The sequence below is a fragment of the Phyllosticta citriasiana genome, assembly GCF_038021145.1.
Source record: "Phyllosticta citriasiana strain CBS 120426 chromosome Unknown IWZ02scaffold_9, whole genome shotgun sequence".
Lineage (NCBI taxonomy): Eukaryota > Fungi > Ascomycota > Dothideomycetes > Botryosphaeriales > Phyllostictaceae > Phyllosticta > Phyllosticta citriasiana.
In genome coordinates, this window is record NW_027117286.1 from 771,443 (window position 1) to 791,455 (window position 20,013).

Genomic DNA, 20,013 nt, shown 5'->3' on the forward strand with positions numbered 1-20,013 from the left:
TCATGTCGAAGTGGATACCTGTATTCGGGCCAACGTGATCGTGTGCGCTGAGTCGGCAGGCGATAGGGGGTGTTCCTGGTGAGAGACGAGGTTTACGTGAAGCTCGAGGTGTCGAAGGGCCGCAGCCGCAGCGGGTGGCGACGGGTAGTCCAAGCATGGCCGGCTGCAACTACCCAGAGAGGACTAGACCCACGGCCCCCCGCAATCTTGTTTCCACGTCGCCGTCGCCCGTTCGAGGCAGCTCGCTGTCACTTGCCTCGCACCTTCTTTCCCGCCATCCGACGTGCCCTTTTGTCCATCACACACCCACCGCGATCCGTATCCGCCGGATATCCTTTGGCCGTGCCGAAAGCCTTGTTCAATCTGCCGTTCGCTCTTCCCGCCGCGTATGGAGCCAAGCAACGCTTCTCCAGGGCCATTTGTTAGTCTCCCCCTTCTACTGTCTTGGTGAAGGAACCTTGCTTCCAGGCCTTTCTGACTGTGGCTGTTCTTGCGACATCCAACTCTTTTCCGGGAGCAATTCTTGGACTTTGAACAGCAAGAGCCATGGGTCACACTCGCAATCACCCAGCTTCATGCCTCAGCCATTTTCTAATCGAACCAAGGTGGCCATCAAACTCACCCTTTCGTCTCATAGAAGCAGGGACCCATGCGGCTTTCTGCAGCAGGAAACAAAACAGAGAGGCTGAACATCACGTTGCGATAGCGGCTTCCGACTAACCACACTAGGCAATTCGTCAGTGCACATTGGAGCCATTCGCTCTCTTCCAATACGCGGCACTTTTCCGCGACGGAGGTCCGCCCGAGGTCACTTCCAATTGCCTTCACCTCCAGATGCCTCGCTCACCTCGTTGTAAGCGCCGTACCGTCATCGGAAATCATGCTCTGCGCTGATGGCTTGGCGCATCAGACACCCCGGAAATGCCAACGTCGAAGCCACTGCGTCACGGACAGTGGCGATGATTTTCCCAAACCGAAGTACGCGCAGTCGAAATTCCCATCCTCGTCGCAGCGAGCGTATTTTGGTCTTTATCCGTTGGTTCACAGCGATGCCAAGGTCTCGAGTTCGCCAACTGCGAGCTGGACAAGAACTTTGGTAGTAACTGCTGCACATTAGACTCGTAAGATGTTCGTGCTCTGGTCGTCACAGGAATCTCAGCCGTTGTGATCGTCTCGTCTGTCATCTTCACGCAGCCTCTAATTTTGGACTCTCCTGTTGGAAGCTTCGTCTGCTTCTTGAGCGGTGGGAGTGGCTGTCTAAATATATCCGAGAGATGGCGGAGACGATGGTGATGGCCATTGGAGACGAGAGTCAACGGGAAATTCCTTCAAAGACTAAACAATGTTGCCTCGAGACAAAGCAGCAGGAATCTCCCAGTCAATTGCAGCATAACTGACGGGATTAATGGCAGGCGATGATATTGAACATGAAAAACTTGACACACGACAGAAAAAGTATTGGTGTTAGAGAGAACCACCTGATGCGCCGACCGTAGCAGACGGGCTTGCAGGCGTCGCACAGCAGCTGGATGCGTAATTTCGCAGATGAGGCCATCAAGCCAAACCACACCGCAAGGATGTACAAGGATCGACTCAGCCTCCAACGCCTCAACACCAAAAATGGCAAACACGATGCAGCAATGGTCGTCGAAAGATTTGAAGCAAGCGAAGCCGTGACTCTGTGCAGAAAATCCCAGTGAGATGGACGCTTCACACGGCTTATGATGACCTGACAGAGTCATAACATTGCCTGGTTAAAAATAAGCAAGCCCTCGTCGCTAAGCTGCCTCAGACAAGCCATTGGTGGTGCACGGCAGACGTCAAACCATGCAGGTGGGATATACTCTTGGCAGCTAAGAGCACCGTGAACCTGGTTATGAAGGGTTTCTGGAAAGCCCAAGTGCCTGGTCAGGACGCCTTGCAAAGGCGGCGGTGACGCGTTTGATAGTCGATTTTCTGGTTTGTGTGACTGACGCACACCGCAAAGTGGTCGGTGGCTGGGCGACTATTTATTCTCCGAACAGATGGGAAGGTCGTGTCACGGCCGTGGAGCCTTGGAGAGCTCAGACCGGGGCGATGGCGAGAGCATCTGACGGTTCGGGCGAGGTATGTGGCAGGACGGTGGAGCTTCACAACAGACGGGTAAGCGGGCGGGAGGGCGGAAGCGGGAGATGGCCGGATCGCTTCGAGGATCAAGATTCGAGACAAATAATGATGAGATTTGGCCTTGACTGGAGATTTTTGGACGCGGGTGCATCGGCCTGAGGGCTGGTTTGGCCTGACGACGGGCATGCTTTGATGCAAGCCCAGCCAGAAATGAGTCGGGGGTTTAACAATCGCATACAGAGCGTTTCCCAATGGCAAGGCACTGTTGTTTCTTCTCGTATCGGGGAGCGGGCGATGCATAGCCGAATCGGTCACCGCTCCAAGGCGCATCAGCCCGCCGGTGGATGCAGCGGGCAGAGTTTGGATTGGTGGGAGAAACGGGTGCAACCATGTTTCAGAGGCTTTTGCTCCTGGGCCGGGTAGGAGGGACACGGACGCGAAAGCGACCTGGCTCTGAGGCTCCCGTCGTCGGTTCTGGAATGTGTGCTACGGGAGCGTCTCATGGATTGCAAAAAGGGAGAGTCGAACAGTTCGAATGGGAAATGACGGCGAGGCGAGGTGCCCGTTTCTGAAGGGTGGACATTAAACGTCACGGGCGCGTGAGCGTCGTCCATTTCTTCTCGATTGCTGACGGCGCGGGACGACGCCACGGCTTGCTGATTGGACCACCCGCTACCGGGTACAGACGCGAGATCTTGCAGCGATGCGATGTTGGATCTTGTGGCTGGTGAGGTTGTTGAAGATGCATGGTTAGGCACGTTTCTTTGAGGTTGAGACCAATAAGACATGTGCGACGGCGCGGGAGGGAGCGGAGGGAGGGTGTGAGGTCGAGGCAGAGGAACCTGGCGGATGGGACGAGATGAAGTCGAAGTTGGTGGGTTGGTGATGGAGTTGCTGGTGTCGTCGTTGGTTGGGGAAGAAGGGCAAGGAAACGGCCAGCCAGCCGCGGCGCCCAATGGCCGAGTTGAAGGCTGCAGGGCGCTTGATTGGGCACCCAGCAACGCCCGTCTCCTCATCTACAAATTGTCCCTATCCTGTCCTGTTCCTGTTCCTGTTCCTGTTCCTGTTCCTGTTCCTGTTCCTGTTCCTGTTCCTGTTCCTGGCCCTGTACTGTGTCTGTACCTGTACCCGGGTTCGGGTTGCTTTTGGAGACAGCCCGGGATCCAGGACATGCTCTCGACGCCTTGTCCCTGTCCCATCCCGCCCTCGCCTGCTTGGACCGTGACACGCCCTGATATCGCCTTACCCACAGTCCAAAAAGAATGAAGCCGCATTCCTTTGCAACAAGGATTAGCTACCTCGCCCTGCAACCCATGGCCGCGGCTGCGGGCCACCCACGCCCCGGTCTGACAAAGCCTCCGCCAGCCTTTCCGCTCTGGTCAAGCCGCTCTTGATATAGGGTAGCATACTTCCTCCAGCGTGTGACGGGCGTCTATCTGCTGCTGCTTTGGGTCGCTCCACTGTCCCAAACGGTCCTCAGCACAAGCGTTCCTGGATACCTGAAGGCTGTGGTCCGCTGAAGCAACCCTAGGCCCATAATCTCTATAAGAAGACGGCCCTTCTGCCCCGCTGGAGATCATCCGCCAACCGAGATCCATCAGATCCGCTAGCTCATCAGAAGACGACGAATCGGCGAATTTGCTTTTCACTATCCATCGCCTCACCGGTCTCCTCCTCACGCCGCTCTCCAAATCCTTCTTTTACCACCGTGAGTCTCGACGCCCGCCGCGCCATATCCCAACTTTTTCTCTGACAGACCACCACCAGAGTTAGAAACCCTTCAATCCCACTCCGCTACAATGGCCGTCTCCGGAAGCTGCGACCACTCGTTCAAGATGATCAAGTCTGACAACACCCTCATCCACTGGATATGCAACCTCTGTCACTCGGGGCCTCATTGGTTCATCTATGAATGCCAGCGCTGCAAGCTCAAGAGCTGCCGGCCTTGCTCGACCAAGGCGTAGACTGACGATGTGAGTCGGGCCTCGAGGAAAAAATATTTCACAAGGGGGCCTGGAATTGACGTCGACAGCCAGACTTTTGTCAAGAATCCCCGTCCATCAGCAGAACCAGCCCTCTGGATGTGGGCGTGGGCGATCTCGCATCCGCATGCAGGGATCGCTCGCCCTTCGCCTCTCTGATCCGAGATCTTCACCACCTTCGACTTCGTCTCTATCACTTCGTTGCATCCCATATACCCAGCATCTCTCTGTCTCCTTCGCACGCGGCCCTTCATCGGCGTTCCTTTACCAGCATCCGACGTCACCATCATCCCATCTCGTCGAAGGACCTCGGCCCGCATTTCTTTCCTTTTTCCATATTCTGCGACAAAAAAGCAACGGTACCTGACATTTTGGAACGGCGCTCGATATCCTAGACGGACCCGGCATGGGGTTGGCGAATGGGCTTGGGGCATCTTTTTCTTTTTCATCTTTTTTTTTTTTTTTTTCCTGCCTGGCGTACCGGGCGAGCATGACTCGCAACCACCATTCGAGCCCCCCCCCCCCCCCCCCCCCCCTTTTCAGTCGCAACATCACGATCTGTCTTAGCCGCCTCTTCCGCTCTTCGTCTTCTTCTTTCTGTACTACCTTCATCTTGTACCACCAATGTAGTCCTTTTTCTTTCCCGCTCAGCTTTTTCCTTCGGATTTGGCCTTGGACTACCCTTTTAGACCGCCTGCTGGGTTAGCCCCGGTTTGGCCCTGGCCGCACGGCCCAAAGACTACACAGCAGCTCACGCGCACACCCACCACCTATTACTTGCTTTTATCATTGGCTAGTAACGGATAATGTATCTCCTCCCACATTCTCCAAGCTGATTTGTGAAATCTGATCCCGCCTGGAACACGGCCAAAGCCAACCCGCCTCAGGCGAGATTGCGGCCCTGCCTGGATTTCCGCACACGGCTGGCTGCATCCACTTGACCACCAAATATCAGCCGACGGGACAGACGATACAGCTAGTGCATCATCTCACCGCTTCAACGTCGCTAGCGACGACTAATTGCAAGGCCCAGCAGCTAGATGCAAAAAGTCAAGAGTCACCAGGTGCTTTTTCCAGCCCATCGACAGACCGTCTGTCACCTGGTGCAGCGCGCCGACGGCACAGCATTCCGAGTCGCACAGCTCAATTTTTTCTCGGCTCCATACAGCGCTGGCGCTCGTTTAAGCTTTTCCAAGCCTCGAATCGCTCACCGCTCCAAATCCACACTGTTCACCTGACGTCACCTAGGGACCAGACTGGGATATTCACAACGTACTTTGTGGAAGGTAACTGTCCTGAAATGCCGTGGAAGCTGTGACAAGTTTCCAGGAGGTTTGATGCAAGGGCTATAGCTTTTTCTGTGGCCGTTTGCTGCGTAAGTGATGCGCTGCGTCTTGAAAAATTTGTGTTGGATATCACCAGACTCTCAACTTCAGTTCTGTCCGCTAAGTGGTGGAAAGAGGTCGAGAGCAAACAATTATTGATCTCGTACAGATGGACTCAACAAGTCATGCCACAGTTGCGCTCTTGAAAATTTTCTGACCTTGTTCCAAAATCAGTCTTTCTCATATGTGTTGACTGGCACATAAATCAAGTAGCTACGACAACAAACTTTAGATTTCCCGCTAGATCGACGAAACCTTTCGACCACAGGTGTCTTGCAACTTCAGTCCAGAGTCTACCCAGTAGATAATTCCAAAGCTCTTTAGACCATGTCAATAGGGCATTCGTGCACAAGACGCTTCCATGGGCGTCATCCAACCATATTGCAAGACCCAGCACGGTACCTGCATCAGACGACCGCGCCGACTAAGCACAAGAAAAAAACTCTCCGCACAACCCGCATCCAGGTCTGGCCTCTGTGTGTCAAGTGCAAGCCTCAGCCACAGAACCACCGGGCAAGCACCCAAGGCAGGGACGCAGGGAGCAAAAGCAAGCCGCAGGACCAATCCGCCAGCCAGCCGCAGTGAGCCACCATGGCTACCACCACCACCACCACCACCAAGATGGCCTCAACCGCGCTTCCCGCGCTGGCCGTCTGCAGTGTAATCCCACCAACCAGAGGGTCAAATCCGGTAGCCACCCGGCTTGTTTCCTTTGACCGTGACGCGGCGGCAGCCCCAGAGCCTCTCTGTACGGTTCCGGAGACGAAGACGGAATAGAGGCGGTACCTGCGTCACTCTACGCGGCCAGCCGCGCTGCCCAAACGGGCCGGTCACCTACCGGGGCGAGCTGCTCAGCGTCCACGGCAGTGTCCAAAGTCTCCAAGTTGTTTCGCCAACGGCCTGCGACGTGGCGTCCGCCCACCCGCGTCGATTGGGAATGCTGTCTATGACACGACATACCCGCTGCCGCTGCTGTGTGACGGTTGCCGAGTTGAGGGTACCTGGGGGGGGGGGGGGGGGGGGGGGGGGGTGGGGGCAGGTATCTGGATTGTTTGGCTGGCGGCGTGCTTGGCGGCATAGTGACGTGCCATCTCGAATGCACCAGAGGAGGCTTTTGGTACCGCCTTGTGGTTCGATTTGCCCTGAGCAATAACCCCACTTTTGTTACCTGGTTCAAGGAGGCGTCAGAATGGTGATGTGAGTCGAAGCCTTCTCAGAGATGGAACTATTGTTTTATGTTCCGGTGGGCACCACCAAAACCAGGGACTCGATACTTGGGAGAGTGGACGCGAGAACGGAAGAAGTGATGGCATACGCTTCTGGCATTGTCGGCATCAATTGGATTCTCTGCTCAAGACATGAAGAAGATTCGAATCCGTATACGCGTGCGGGACAAACAATGATAGGACAGGAGGATGAGGGGTCGTGCACAATGGAAGAGGGTTTGGAAGTTGAAAAGAATCGGACCACCTCCAAGTGCTGCCAAGTTTTTGCTTGTACTGAAGTCGACATACATTTTCATGCAGCTCCGTTAACCAATGAGACAAAATACCAACGACCCTTCGTGTTGGGATTACTTACTTGATCTGGCAAGAGGAACGACAATGCAAGGAGCACTCTATGCGGATGCGAGGCATGCATCCAAGACGACGACGATTACGACGACGACGAAGCTCTGTTCGAGGACAAGGTCTTTGAAAAAGCGTCGAGGCCTAGTGAATACCGCGTAGTTTCCATGGTCACCCATTGTTAGTGGACTTGTTTGTCTTTAGCATGAAAGAGAAGCATGAAAGGAAATGCAGAACTTGTTAGAATTCCCACATAAGGAAGTCAAGAGTCCTGACTTGGACGGATGGCTTGCAGATTTTGTCGAACATTAACCAGAGCGACTGGAGTTTCATGTTGGGATAAGTCTCAGAAAGAATGATCATAGATGGTCTCAACTTTTGCGACCTAAAGATATCAACGCCACCCTGGAATGAAAATGCGACCGTTCCCATCATGACCTGTGTATCCCCATCCTAAATACCCAAATCGTAAAATGCATCAAAATTCTTCCGCGAATAAGTCAACTTCACGCGCCCTGTCTGGCCTTCTCGGCGCAAATAAGCGCAATAATCTTACTCAGCTCGGCGCTCTGCGCGAACTGCTCCCTCTTGACCTCCTCGCTGACTTCCTCATTCTTGGCGAGATCGATTCCAATCTTGAGCATGCGTTCTTGGAGGGCGAGCATCTTGGAAAGAGTGTTGTCGAGGAACGGGGCGCTAAAGGAGACGCCGTCAGGAGAAGTACTCGGTAGGCGAATCTCCAGTTTGCGTGGTTGCTTGCGGCCGCTGGCTCCGGTGGCTGGCTCATGGACTGGCTGCGGGAGTCTGTGGGGGATTGCGGTAAGTAAATGTCTACAGAGAGGGAAATCTTATCAAAGGTCTGGACGAAGGCATAAAGTCTCGTGATACTGAAGGTGTGGCAATAGCGCTGAAGACGGAACGACCATTTGCCACAAATACGACGAGACGCCTCGGATAGCCGTGTAACTTTTACATACTCTTTTGGTCTCTCGACGAAGGTATAGTTCTCGGCAAGCTCTGCAATGCGGTTGGAAATACGCGCAGCCATGATTTCGTATGGTGACGGGGTGTGGGCGGCTTTCAAGGGAGCAGATGACCTTGCGGTCGACTTCCTGAGAGCCTTGCTGGAGGAGGACGTGACGGGGGCCATTTTTGGATGTAAAGCGGAGTTGCGGTAGAGAGGATAAAGGCGAAGGGTTTGGAGAGGCTTGGTCGAGGATGCTCAAGATGTGAGACGATTAAAGGCAAGACTGCAGACGGGAGGGAGAGTCGAGACTTTGAACAGCACAGGCGGGGAAGACTGATGTGCATGTGGCTTGAACAGGAAATGGAGGTTGGTTGCACAGACAAAGTCGCCTCCTGGTTGCAAGCAACATGAACTGAAGCCTGTTTTACCCCGGCCGGCCTGTCGTCATCGTGCAAGCGCTCGCGCCACACTTCGGAGCCGCCATCCCAGCTCTTGCATTTGGGCGCAACCCCGTTTAAAGCACTGCATCATCGCCCTCGTCGTCGTTGTTGATGAGTTGTAATGTAGGTAGGTAAGTCTTCAAGTGACCGAGTCGCGAGAGACGGGAGAGACGGAGCTAACCGAGAGACGTCATCCGTCCCCACAGCGCAACTAACGTCCCCGATGGCTCCTCCTCGACCAACGACATCAACACCAGCCCAGTCGACCACCAAGCACAACTTGGGCGCTGGTCTCAACTTCAAGAGTCCCTCCATCGACCCTCATCCATCAGGCCCTCCCAAGCATGGCCAGTTCGGTCAGGCCGAGCGCGGCGTGTCCGTCGCCTCGACCTTTTTGTCGGGCGTGTTGGCGTAAGTGTCATCCGACTCTCCCAAGGCTCCAGGCGCCTGACGGCGCAAAATCAGTATCAACGCAGCCCAGTTCATCGGCCTTCCCTTCAAGATGATTGATCCCAAGTTCTACAACGACTACATCGCCTTTACCAAGCAGTCGTTTGCTGTGCTCGTGACCACCTTGACCCAGTGGTGGTCACCCACCAAAGTACATGTCAGCGGCGACGCAAGTCTCCCAGGCCAATTGGTTCAGAGACCCGATGGCAGTCTCGAATGCCATTTCCCGCGGCGAATTGTCCTAATGGCCAACCATCAGGTGAGAACTAGTACTCGGTCTCAAAAAAAAAAAAAACCCCCCCCTCACGTGCTTACCCCTTGCAGCTCTACACCGACTGGCTCTATCTGTGGTGGATTGCGTACACGAACAAAATGGCTGGTCATGTGTACATCATTCTCAAAGAGTCGCTCCGAAACATTCCCTTGATCGGCTGGGGCTGCCAGTTTTACAACTTCATTTTTCTGGCCCGAAATTGGGAGCAGGATAAACCGCGATTCCAGCAGCATCTCGACGAGCTTGGTGACCCCAATGACCCCATGTGGCTCATTATATTCCCAGAAGGAACCAACTTAAGTGCCACCACGAGGCAGAGCAGCAAGAGGTGGGCAGAAAAGAATGGCATCCAGGATATGCGCCACCAACTGCTTCCACGAAGCACTGGATTGAGGTTTTGCTTGCAGAATCTGAGAAAGAGCACTGAATGGCTGTACGACTGCACGATTGGATATGAGGGAATTCCGTGAGTCTTTGCCTCACGTCCGAGTGCGCGCGAAACAGGCTGATTCAAATTGTCTAGTTTGGGAAAATACGGTCAGGATATCTATACCCTACAATCCTCTTTTATGGAAGGTCGGCCTCCAAAATCTGTCAACATGCACTGGAGACGCTTCAGGATTAGCGAGATCCCCATCGACAACCCGGAGGCCTTTGAAGTGTGGCTGCGTAATCGTTGGAAGGAGAAAGATCACTATCTCGACTATTTCTCCCGCACAGGACATTTCCCCTCACAGGAACCTTGGAAGGTACAATCGTCCAAAGAAATTCGAGAAATCAAGCCTGCTCGAGCGATCGAAGCCGAAGTCAAAAGTGGCAGCTGGGGCGAATTCCTAGCAATATTTGCGCCGATAACGGCATTTTTGACGGTATTGTTCCTCTTCTATGGTGCCTCCGTTGGAGCGCTGTTCGAAGGACTGCCCAAGGTTAACAACCCTCCGAAATTAAAACAGGCGCAAGAGGCGGGTCAGCTCAAGGACGGTGCTCTTCCGCAAAGTCTGGCAAAAAAAGCGCTGAAAAATGCCAGAGCTGCTGATCCCGCAGCTTCTGTGGCATCAGGAACAAGCGCCGGAAAGCCTCAGTATGGTGAATGGGACGCGATCAGGCAGACCCTCGCGGAGAGGGGGTTGGAAGGCAAGGGAATCGGATCCTTTGCGCCAAAAGCCCCCAGCACAGCCGATCCAGTGGAGGGCCATCGATCTTTCTCGCAGCCCGGCACGCGCAAACCGACTGCATCCAGTAACTCTACAGCGACAGCGGCAAAAGCAAGACAACCCCTCAAACTGAACATGTCCGACGATGCTCTGCGAAAGCTATTGGAGAAGAACCTCGGCAAAGCCAAGGACAGCAAACAACTGGCTCAACAAACAATTCGCCTAGCCAATGGGCATGTCATCAAGGCGAATGCACCAGAAACTACTGCAGTGCAAGACCGAGAAAAATCGCAACCTGTCAAATTGGCCAATGGTCTCACAGTTTCTAGGCCAGCTCCTGCTTCTCCGCGTCCAGGTCCAGTAAAATTGGCAAGCGGGCAGACGGTCCTGCCCCATGGACGTGCAGCTTCCGAGCCCTCGAAGGGTCAGCCAACTCCTCTGGAGAAGCCGCAATTAAAGAAGTCTACTGCGGGACCTCCAAAGCTTCGTCCCTTGAGGAACTCAACACCCGTTCCACAACATGCGAAGCCGCAGGTAAAAACAATGCCCTCCACGGTTCTTCCAGCTGCAAAGAAGACCCCGCCCTCGACGGCCACTCCGTCTCTTGGAACTGGACCAACTCGCACGACATCAAGTGCGGTCACACCTGCACAATCCCCTGGTCAATCGTTGCATGCGCCAAAGAAGATTGGCCAGCAGAATTGTCCGGCGCAGAACAACGTCAAAGCAACACAAGCACCTAGAGCTAAAGCCACCAATACCGAGAAAAAAGCTACGAAGCCAGTGAAGCATTCAGACGGTGGGTGGGGAAGGGGACGGACTATCCCATTGAGTGTGGCTGAACCGAGAGGCCCGAAAGAGCTGTCAGTGCAGAAAGAGGGAGCAATCGAAAAGAGAAAACTCGGAACGGACTGAGCGCAGAGGAAGAGGGACATGGCTGCTCTAAAAATACGCTTCATGATCATCATATACCCCGTTAATTTTGTCTCTTGCATAGAACAGTCAATGAGGTCAGAATGTCTTGGCCCATGCCATTTTGGATCATATTGCAAGCAATTCTTCACCGGCTTGTACGAGCTGAGAGACTAAAGCGACCTACGAGCGTCTGATTGCTGCAGGATCAAGCGGTCGTGAATGGTGACGGCTCCAAGCTCGAGAGATCGCTGATGGGTGGGGTTGATTGCCTCCGATCCCTGTCGGCAGCACCAGCCACAATGGCCAAGTCTGACATCAATGGATGCGGTTCGCTCTGCCGTCACACGTCCGATTACTTGGAAGTGGCGCCTGCATTTCCCACTTTTTTCTTCTCGACTCGTTCCTACTGGCGCGTGCCCCCCCCCCCCCCCCCCCCCCCTACGGGACAGGCGTCGGCTGATGTGTATTGAGGGGCCTTGACGCAACTGGTGCTACTTTGTCTCAATCTCCCCTCTTCAAGCGTTCTTTTGCCTCCCTCGCTTTTCGCATAGATACACATCCCCGTCTTGTTCGCGGTTTGTGTCAGGCACATCAAGAACCTCCTGGAAGTGCGAATAAGTCAATGCGAGTCGAGACCTTTTCAGTAATATCAAGTCACACGATCAAAAGAACTTCCAATTCGGGCATCAGCGGCTTGAAGTTGCCGTCGTCTAATATATTTTCTGCGATTCTCCTGCACCTCCAACCTTACCACACGATTTCCTCCTCAAGATGGCTGGCTTCATCCAGGGCATGATACAAAACAAAATCCAAGATGTCGCCCAAGGAGTTGCAATGTACGCCGTCACCACGGGCGGCCGCGTCGTCGGAGACGTTGTCATCAGCGCAGGAGATTTGATTGAGTCGAGTGGTCGATCAGTCGGTGATGGTATGCCATTTGTCGGAAGTCCCGTCTAACTACAACGCTGTGCTAACACGTGGTGACATGGTAGGCATTGAAGGCTACATCGACCGCTACGGCAACTGGATCCGTTCTTACGGCAACGGCGTCACAACGGCCACGGCCGCCTCGGATCCTCCAAACGGCAGTCGGCCAGTGTTCCAGACAAAGCCTTTCCCAACCAAAGATTTCCCCACCAAAGCGCTCCAAGCGTTGCCCGCGTCAAACAAGGCCAACGTAAAAGCGCTGCCAGCACCTGGTCCGAAAAAGGGCGCCGACAAAAGAACTCGCCCGCAGCAGAAAAGGAGCAACTCGGACACCAAGGCCATTGAATCCTCGCCGCCCAAGAAGGGTCTTCCATCCAGTGGTGTCAAGAAGGCGATCCCGGCGCCGCGAACCGCCACCAACGCTGCCCAGGGTCTGAGCAAAGGGCAGCTGGCGAAGCTGCGAGGCATCAAACTCAACGAAGAAAAGGAGAAGAAGAATAATGCAGGCCCGGTAGCGGCTCTACCCGCGCCCGCTAATGGCGGTGCGACCAGCAAACCGACAGCCACCCGAACACCTCGCAAAGCAGTAGGTGGTGACGCTGCTGGCAAGGCCAACGTCAAGCCCGCATCCAACGCAGCGAAGAGCGTAGCAGGTGATACCAAAGCCGCAGTGAAGGGCGCCGGCGGCGAGGCAAACAAGGAGAACGCGCAGCCAACGACATCCAAGCCCATGTACATTGCGAACAACAACAGCAACAACAACAAGTCACCTGTGCCGTTCAGCACGCGAACGCCCGACGGCAAGGTCAAGATCTCGTCTGCGTCGAGGCCGAAGAAAGCGACGGCAAACCTGACCAACGGCATTGCTGCAGGTGCTAAGCAGGGCGCAGGTGCCGTTGGCGGCGCAGCAAAGGCCGGCACGGGAGCAGTCAACAAGGGGGCCGGTGCCGCGAAAGGGGGCTACGACTTCCTTGCGGAGAGGGGCGGCCCTCCAAAGAGCGAGAATGGCGGCGTAGACTTCATGAAGATGTACACGCCGCCGTCGAAGAAGGGAGCAGGAAGTGTGGCGGGCAGCGTGAAGGGCGCGAATGGCGGCGGCAAGGCCAGCAGCAACAAGGGCGGAGAAAAAAGAGCGGAGAGTCTGAAGTTTGACTTTTTCTAACGATGTTACGATGGCTGTGAGGATTAACATGTGCAAGCACGAGGAGATATCTGTGATATTACGGCTGGTATGATTTACGGAACAGATCAATCACTGCGGAGGAATTCTCCTTTTCTACACACCATGAACAAGACCAATAGACACGACTTTTTTTTTTTTTTTTTTTTTTTTTTTTTTTTTTTACGGCTAGCGTCAAGCCCAAGAGGGACACCACGTGGTTTGGTCATATCTCGCACGCAACTTGCTCCTTAACCTCCCACCGAAAGTGCCCTCCCTGCTCCACGATCTCTACGAGAGTAGGCTTTCCCTGAAAGAGGGGTTGCTGTGGAATTATCTAAATCTCACTGCCCTTTGATCCACAATCTCGCAGTTTGATTTCCCGTCGCTTTGTCTTGGAAGCCTAGTCGCACTTTTTCCGTCCTCGCCCTCCACTTTCCAAAACCTTCTCTCGGTCTCTCCACCCAACAATGTCAATGCGATTCCACCACATCGACCCAGGATCGAGTTCTCTTTTTCCAGCCCGCTCTCTTGACTCTTCACTCCTCCTCGTCCTTCACAACCCCATCATTCTCATCGCCAGGCACACTTCCACCCGCGCCACCGTCACCAACACTTTTCGACTCGTCCAAAAATTGAGCCCACGATCTTTTCCTCCCCAGCCTGATCGGTGGCGCCGTGATCCCCGGCGTCAACTCCTCGCCCGGCGGCCGCCTCCGAAACGGGCTCAACGCACTGCTCGTAAAAAGCGAATTCGTCTCAAACTCACCCGCCGCATTGAGGCCGCTGTGGCGGAAGCGGCGGCGTTTCGGGGGAGGACGAGTGTCGACAGCAGCGCCGTAAGTGCTTGGGTTACCCCAGGGCGGGAAAGGAGGAAAACTATCTGTGTAGACAGCAGGGCCAGGCGGTTCCATTGGTCGCTGTCGCTTTTGATCTTCAGCCAGCGGTCGCTGCCCGGCTTCTTCATCGAGTTGCTGTTGGTGGGCAAATTCCTCGTCTCCGCTGCTGCCACCGCTGCTGACTGGGCTCAGACTGTCGATTTGAGATGAGCCGTCGTTTGCTTTTTGTTCGCCGTGGTCCTCTCCTCCGACTGCCCAATTGTCTCCAGTCCCAGCCTCAGTGCGTTGAGGGGTCGAGAGACTCTCACCAGCACCGCTAGCTCTGTGTCGAGCAGGAACGGCATTCTCACCAGCGGAGTCTTGAGTAGACAAAGGGTCTGGCGCCGTTGAGCGTGGCGGATCAGTGCCACTCTGCTTTGCTTTTCTCTTCAGCGCCGCCTTGACCCCGGCGAGCTTTCGCAACAATTTCAAGTCCTTGCCGCCCCCGCCACAGCCCTCCAAGGCCTTCTCGACGCTCACTCCGCCATCTTTTCTCTTCTCGGGGCCTCTGCTCGCGTAAGCCGTATTATCTCTCAGTGTCGGTAACGCAGAGGCTCGGCCAGTGTTGAGCGGAGGCTGCATGAGGGGGTGCATGGGGTGGATGCCAGAGTCGCTAGTCGAAGTCGAAGAATGATCGAAGCTCGAGGCTCTCGAGCTGAAAGAGGAGCGACTCTGCCTGATGTTTGCCTCCTGTTCCGCAGCCCAAGCTGGGATTGAAGACGTCGACGGCAGCGGTGCGGTCCTCGGTCCTCCCTCAAGTGCTGCGCGGTCAGGCAAGCGGATGTTTCCATAAGAAGGCACTAGGAATGGCAGCCTTGCTCCTACGCTGTGCAGAGACGCAGAGCTCAGACGCAAGTCTTTCGTGTCCTTCTTGCTCTTCTTCGCTCGACTTGGTTTCGTGGTGCGGACGCTCGCCGTGCCTGCATCTCTGCCGCTGGTGGAGACAACCAGAGTCGTCTCGGGCACCGACTGATTCGTTGAATCTGAACGCACTTTGAACGCTGAAAGCAATGGTCCTGAGCTGCGCTCGTTCAACAAGTTGGACTTGGGAACAGTCAGCGCTGGGATCGGTGACTTGCTTGGCGACCTCGACTCAGTTGACGATGAGGAGGAAGAGCACATTGCCGACGGCTCGCGTGATGTGCTGACGTGTTTCAGCGGCGAGCCTGCACGATTCTGGCGCTGACGGACTTGTTGGCGACTATGGGGATTCTGGTGGTTGCGCGGCCAAAGAATACCTGGCGATGCGTTCGAGTCGACCATTGGAATTGTCGCACCTGAAGAGGGAGGTTCCTGTCGATCGATTCGCTGGGGTGTACCGGCTCCGGTGCCGGTACCAGTGATGGTAATTCTTTTCAAGGGCATGCCCTTTTCCGACAGAGTCCTTCGTGGAAATGGTTGTGTAGGACGTGTGAACGGAAGCAAGATACCAGGTGAGGAGTTCAGATCAACAGCTGCAATCGTAGCAGGCGAGGAGTTGATTTCGGCGTGCGGCACAGGGGCCTCAATCTTGTTCTGGTCTTCGTTTGACTGTCGCCGCGGAAGAACGAAGCGCGGAGGCAGGGAACGGAGTGAGCGTGGGAAATTCCCGCAAAGGGTTTGAGAATCCGCCACAGATGTGCTGCTGGTGGGAAAGGTAAAATAACCGGAGGCCACTCGAGGCAGCTCCCCAGGACGAAATGAAGAGTTGAGTGGATTTTGGAGCATCTCTTCTCTAACCATGTCCATACGAGCGGAATTTTTGGTGTCAATGTTCGCTTCTTCGCCACCCCTCATTGGAAACCCTTGTGGTGCTCTCAAAGTCGTGTCTCGGATCTGCGATCATCGTCAGTATGAAATTCTTTTGTTCATTTTCCTGTATTGCACTTACCTCCTTGCCCAGGCCCAGAAGGTGGTTCAAAACCCAATTGTACTTGAGCTTGGTTTGTAGATCCGTAACTTCCGAAAATACTTCTGTAAAGTCAACGGCAGTTGTGATCTCTCCTGAGGGTTTGGCAAAGTCATTCTGAGTCGCAATTTCGGAGTCGGTGGCTTTCTGTGAACGCGAGGGCTCCGAACAAAGAGACTGCTTCACTCCAGGGAAAAGTTCTGGTATCGTTTCATCGTAATGTATCCCTTCAGACCGCCTAAGGCCAAGAGAGGACTTGGGCGCAAGGCCGGGTTGCATTGAGAGCGCTAGGCCTCGACGAATAGGGGAAGGCATCTCGTCGAACCAGTCCTCATCCTTTTGATTAAACTGAAATGCCCCGTTGTCGGCTTCGTCGTCAAGCGGATCAGTGATTGCTATCCTCTTGTTGACTTCTGATTCTAGCCTCGATTGTTCCGTACTCACACCATCGATGTCCATCGCATTGGCGGCATCAGCTGTCCTCATGTTGACTCTTGGTTCGATTGATCTCGTATTCGCAGCATTGGATTCCTTGGCGTTGGCGACATCAACTGCCTCACTGCGGTGTGGAATGACAGAATTTTCATTAGACAGAGGATTTTGAAGAGCAGGAGAAGCCGATTTGTCAACTGGCAATGGAGTACCGCGGACGACGGTCTTGTCGGCAGCCTCCCTGGTAACAGTATTATCTGAGCGCTTCACGGCAGCCACCGTGGCATCCTTGAAAAGGTTTGGCCCAATCGCCATCCGAAGATTACTGGCCAAACCGGCTGGACCGAGTACAACATCGGGGACTAATGGTGGCTCAAAGCCAAGGACGAAGTCCTTGATGTCGATAATCTGTGATGGCTCTGGGATTTCAGAGACCGCAAAAACAGCATCAGGATGTCCAAGCACTTCCTCGATGATTCCAAGGTCGAAGGCGTACAGGAAGCGAATCGGGAGCTTGCGTTGCTTAAGAAAGTTCTCTGCACAACGCATGTCCGCTTGAAGGTCCTTTAGAATGTACGGGTACTTGCCTGACAGAACTACGTCGACGACGTAGTTGAGGTCGCTATAGATAGTAGAGCGCTCGGTCCTAAGCAGAAGACGGATTGGCCAGAATATGTCTCGATCATGCTTTAAGCATATGGACTCTGATAGGATTTTGACGATGATAGTTGCGCGCATCAGCTGATGGAGCTCTGCGGAAGCTATCTACATTGCATAGAGCCCAAGTTAGTTAGGAGGTTTATGAACAAAGAGGATCCAAGGCTTGCTTACCCTGGGATCGTCCTGTACACTGCGTCCTTTTGTCATTTCATCCATCCATCTCTCCTCCTTGTAAGGCCAATCCAAACCTGCGCGTTCCGGAACCAAGCCAAGTCTGCTCGAAAATCCAGTTGTTGTGACTTCAACTGCTTGGAACCGTTGAGTACTACTCAAAATGTTGTGCTCCCTTCTCACCAATTGGATCAGGGCCATCTCTTCAGGCTCCATCCTGTCTTCCTCGATCGGTTCCCTGTACCGAAGAATTGTTGCTCGTGTTTTTGGACGTACGACGTTATGATGTTGCCCCATATCCTTCCTGGCATTGCCATTTTGCTGTTTCGATCGGTGGTCTTGCTGCATCGCATCCGGATCTGATCCTGGCCCTGTCATTGGTAGACTGGGAAACGGGGCGGGTGGAAGATTCGGATTGAATGGCTTGGTAGGCGGTGGAAACGCAGGGCGAAGGCGGCGATCCATGGACTTTACAGGTCGCGAGCGGGTGGCTCTCGACGAGGAATCTGCGGCGTAGCTTCTTTGCATGAATCCATCAGATTCCTCCAGCTCCTCAACCAGGCGATTTGGCCTCCGTCGCGAGCCTTCCGTGCGCAAACGCATGGCCAATGTGTCTGTAGTGTAAGTGTTGTGATCTTGACGAATCTAAGGCTTTGTGATGTTGAGTATTCTCGTGAGGTGAGAAGTTGTGTAGTGGATACCACAGGATCACAATTGAGAGATTGCAAAATGGCGCCCGACGGAAATCGCGCAGCTAGCTGGGTCGGTCCAGGTGGGGACCGAAGGCGAGGTGGCAGGCGACGTGAGTGGGTGGTGAATGGATGGTGTTAAAACGTCTACCTTCGCAAAGTCGGCGTGACTTGCTAATCGACTTTCTAAACAGACCCAGGGGAAGTGACTGTCAAAATCAGCCACTCTACCTTGCTCATGAAATGGACCTCACAGCTTCCAATTGGATGGCGATTCCAGCCAGCTCAGTTTAACACTAGTCTGTGACCCTAGGCGATAGTGTCTCCCTGCTCTTTTGTTTTCGCGCAAATAGCTGATGCCCTTCGTTATGGCTGCTCTGAGGAATCATGACCAGAAATCAAGGATAAGCGGCTGCTGTGGCCAAAAGATCAAGAATCATGCGAATAGAGGGAATCGAGAGTGCTAGTTGGATCGCAGAAGGACATGAAGATGACCAAACCAGGAAAGAAGCAAAGGACGGTTCACGGCCCCAAAAGAAGTAGTAGCTTTTGATGATTGTTTCCTGCTAAAAGTGTGAGCCTAAGTACGCTACGCCCATTTCCCCGAAAACCAAAAACGCCTCTGGGTATTGCATGGTATGTTGATTTGGTTTCGTATCCATCATCCACAGTGATTTAGTCCAAGGTACTCGTGTCCCTGGTATGATATAGTGACTTTGTGGCCCATGCGGCGTCTTCGCGCCTGGACGGCGCACAAGAACAGCCACCAGGCGCCATTCGGCCATGCCTGGGTAGACGCTGGATCTTTGGGAATTCTTATGCGTGACACTCGGTTCCAGGCCTACGGTGCTCGCTCGATTCCAATCCGTCATGCTGTGCTCAGTCGACGCTCTCAAAAGGCACGTAGCCCCGACCCTGGAATCGCAAAACGTCGTCCGTTGCTGCGTATACCATGTCCATATCGTCGTCTTCGTCTTCAATGGTCCGCTTCGAACCGACTTGGTAATTTGCGCCGTGAGCCGGTCGAGCGACTGGATTTGCGACCATTGCTGTCCCTTGCTTCGCCGCTGCGACCTGCCGCCTCGCGTCCAAGATGTCTCCGTAAGTTTGTAACACAATCTTGAGGCTGTCGTCAAAGTTGACGCAGAAGCGCTGGCACTGCACGAACTGCATGGCCCGCAGAAAATCCAGATCGAACATCTCCATCATCCAAGCGACCACTGCGGCGGCCGACTTCTCGTTTCCAGACTCGCAAAAGACAAGGACCTTGCCATGCTGCAGAGGCAGTTCTCCACTCCGCACGCGCTCTTGGACTTGGGCGAGATGGGCATTGACAACGTGGGTAATTTGTGGAAACGACGCGATCAAATCCTGAGAGCCACGCACTTGTACGGTGTGGAAGACGATGTCCATTTCGTTGGCGACGCGCGCGGCGGCATTGACGGGGGTTCCCGCGTGCTTTATAGCGAGGAGCATTGTGATCTTTTCCTGAGACAAAAAGTCGCGGTTCTTGGCAGCATTGTGAGGACCTGCACAGTGTATGCGGTTAGCACGTCGAAAGGGGCGTTTGAAATTTGGTCACATACCTAGATACATGTAGGGCATGACCATCTGGGCGTCGCGACGCTTTTCATAAGTCCAATCGAGGCCGGCGCCCTGGGTGGGCAGTTCGCCATCGTTGATGGTGGCCAGGAAGCCTACGTCGGGGCCGCTGTCATCGATGGCTTCAACTTTGGTTACGCGGTGGCTTTCGAGGGCTTCGACGAGGTTGTGGGCCGGGGGCGGGATGATGATGCGCGGAGGCGTAGGTACGCGAAAGGCGTATTCGTTGGACGCGGCGCGGCGAAAAGTGGAACTGGTGTCAGAGAGGGCGACCTCCTCTATCATGGACATGGTGCTGCGGTTGAGGTCATGCAGCGGGGCGTGCGGAGGAGCAGCGAGCGAAGGAGTTTTTTGGGGGGGGGGGAA

General features: G+C 54.3%; 8 protein-coding genes across 8 annotated transcripts; 3 read left to right on the plus strand and 5 right to left on the minus strand.

The window, feature by feature from the left end:
* IWZ02DRAFT_313577 (uncharacterized protein) lies at positions 1 to 1,223 on the plus strand. Its single transcript, XM_066764099.1, has 3 exons — positions 1 to 421; positions 730 to 807; positions 859 to 1,223. The coding sequence occupies exons 1-3, from the start codon at positions 156 to 158 to the stop codon at positions 1,115 to 1,117; spliced, it is 603 nt and encodes a 200-aa protein (XP_066621233.1). The 5' UTR covers positions 1 to 155; the 3' UTR covers positions 1,118 to 1,223.
* Positions 1,224 to 2,435: 1,212 nt separating this feature from the next.
* IWZ02DRAFT_522289 (uncharacterized protein) lies at positions 2,436 to 3,122 on the minus strand (the record flags this gene model as incomplete). Its single annotated transcript, XM_066770829.1, has 1 exon — positions 2,436 to 3,122. One exon carries the CDS (start codon positions 3,120 to 3,122, stop codon positions 2,436 to 2,438), a length of 687 nt encoding a protein of 228 aa, XP_066621234.1.
* Positions 3,123 to 3,184: 62 nt separating this feature from the next.
* IWZ02DRAFT_456073 (uncharacterized protein) lies at positions 3,185 to 4,553 on the minus strand. The gene is made up of 3 exons (XM_066767829.1): positions 4,139 to 4,553; positions 3,874 to 4,079; positions 3,185 to 3,814 (listed from the first exon to the last, which is right to left on the minus strand). The coding sequence occupies exons 1-2, from the start codon at positions 4,535 to 4,537 to the stop codon at positions 3,876 to 3,878; spliced, it is 603 nt and encodes a 200-aa protein (XP_066621235.1). The 5' UTR covers positions 4,538 to 4,553; the 3' UTR covers positions 3,185 to 3,814; positions 3,874 to 3,875.
* Positions 4,554 to 7,547: 2,994 nt separating this feature from the next.
* On the minus strand, positions 7,548 to 8,492 carry IWZ02DRAFT_470575 (uncharacterized protein; the record flags this gene model as incomplete). The annotated part of the gene is made up of 3 exons (XM_066768806.1): positions 7,548 to 7,845; positions 8,019 to 8,248; positions 8,490 to 8,492. The coding sequence occupies 3 exons, from the start codon at positions 8,490 to 8,492 to the stop codon at positions 7,548 to 7,550; spliced, it is 531 nt and encodes a 176-aa protein (XP_066621236.1).
* A 58-nt stretch (positions 8,493 to 8,550) lies between these two features.
* On the plus strand, positions 8,551 to 11,629 carry IWZ02DRAFT_456083 (acyltransferase-domain-containing protein). Its single transcript, XM_066767830.1, has 5 exons — positions 8,551 to 8,579; positions 8,655 to 8,859; positions 8,914 to 9,157; positions 9,223 to 9,638; positions 9,696 to 11,629. Exons 2-5 carry the CDS (start codon positions 8,672 to 8,674, stop codon positions 11,239 to 11,241), a joined length of 2,394 nt encoding a protein of 797 aa, XP_066621237.1. The 5' UTR covers positions 8,551 to 8,579; positions 8,655 to 8,671; the 3' UTR covers positions 11,242 to 11,629.
* Positions 11,630 to 11,696: 67 nt separating this feature from the next.
* Positions 11,697 to 13,470, plus strand: IWZ02DRAFT_456090 (uncharacterized protein). The gene is made up of 2 exons (XM_066767831.1): positions 11,697 to 12,169; positions 12,234 to 13,470. The coding sequence occupies exons 1-2, from the start codon at positions 12,013 to 12,015 to the stop codon at positions 13,328 to 13,330; spliced, it is 1,254 nt and encodes a 417-aa protein (XP_066621238.1). The 5' UTR covers positions 11,697 to 12,012; the 3' UTR covers positions 13,331 to 13,470.
* On the minus strand, positions 13,471 to 18,156 carry IWZ02DRAFT_483224 (uncharacterized protein). Its single transcript, XM_066769159.1, has 3 exons — positions 17,357 to 18,156; positions 16,076 to 17,290; positions 13,471 to 16,020 (listed from the first exon to the last, which is right to left on the minus strand). The coding sequence occupies exons 1-3, from the start codon at positions 17,957 to 17,959 to the stop codon at positions 13,867 to 13,869; spliced, it is 3,972 nt and encodes a 1,323-aa protein (XP_066621239.1). The 5' UTR covers positions 17,960 to 18,156; the 3' UTR covers positions 13,471 to 13,866.
* Positions 18,157 to 18,924: 768 nt separating this feature from the next.
* Positions 18,925 to 19,938, minus strand: IWZ02DRAFT_380855 (protein-tyrosine phosphatase-like protein; the record flags this gene model as incomplete). Its single annotated transcript, XM_066765131.1, has 2 exons — positions 18,925 to 19,574; positions 19,632 to 19,938. The coding sequence occupies 2 exons, from the start codon at positions 19,936 to 19,938 to the stop codon at positions 18,925 to 18,927; spliced, it is 957 nt and encodes a 318-aa protein (XP_066621240.1).
* Positions 19,939 to 20,013: the final 75 nt, after the last annotated feature.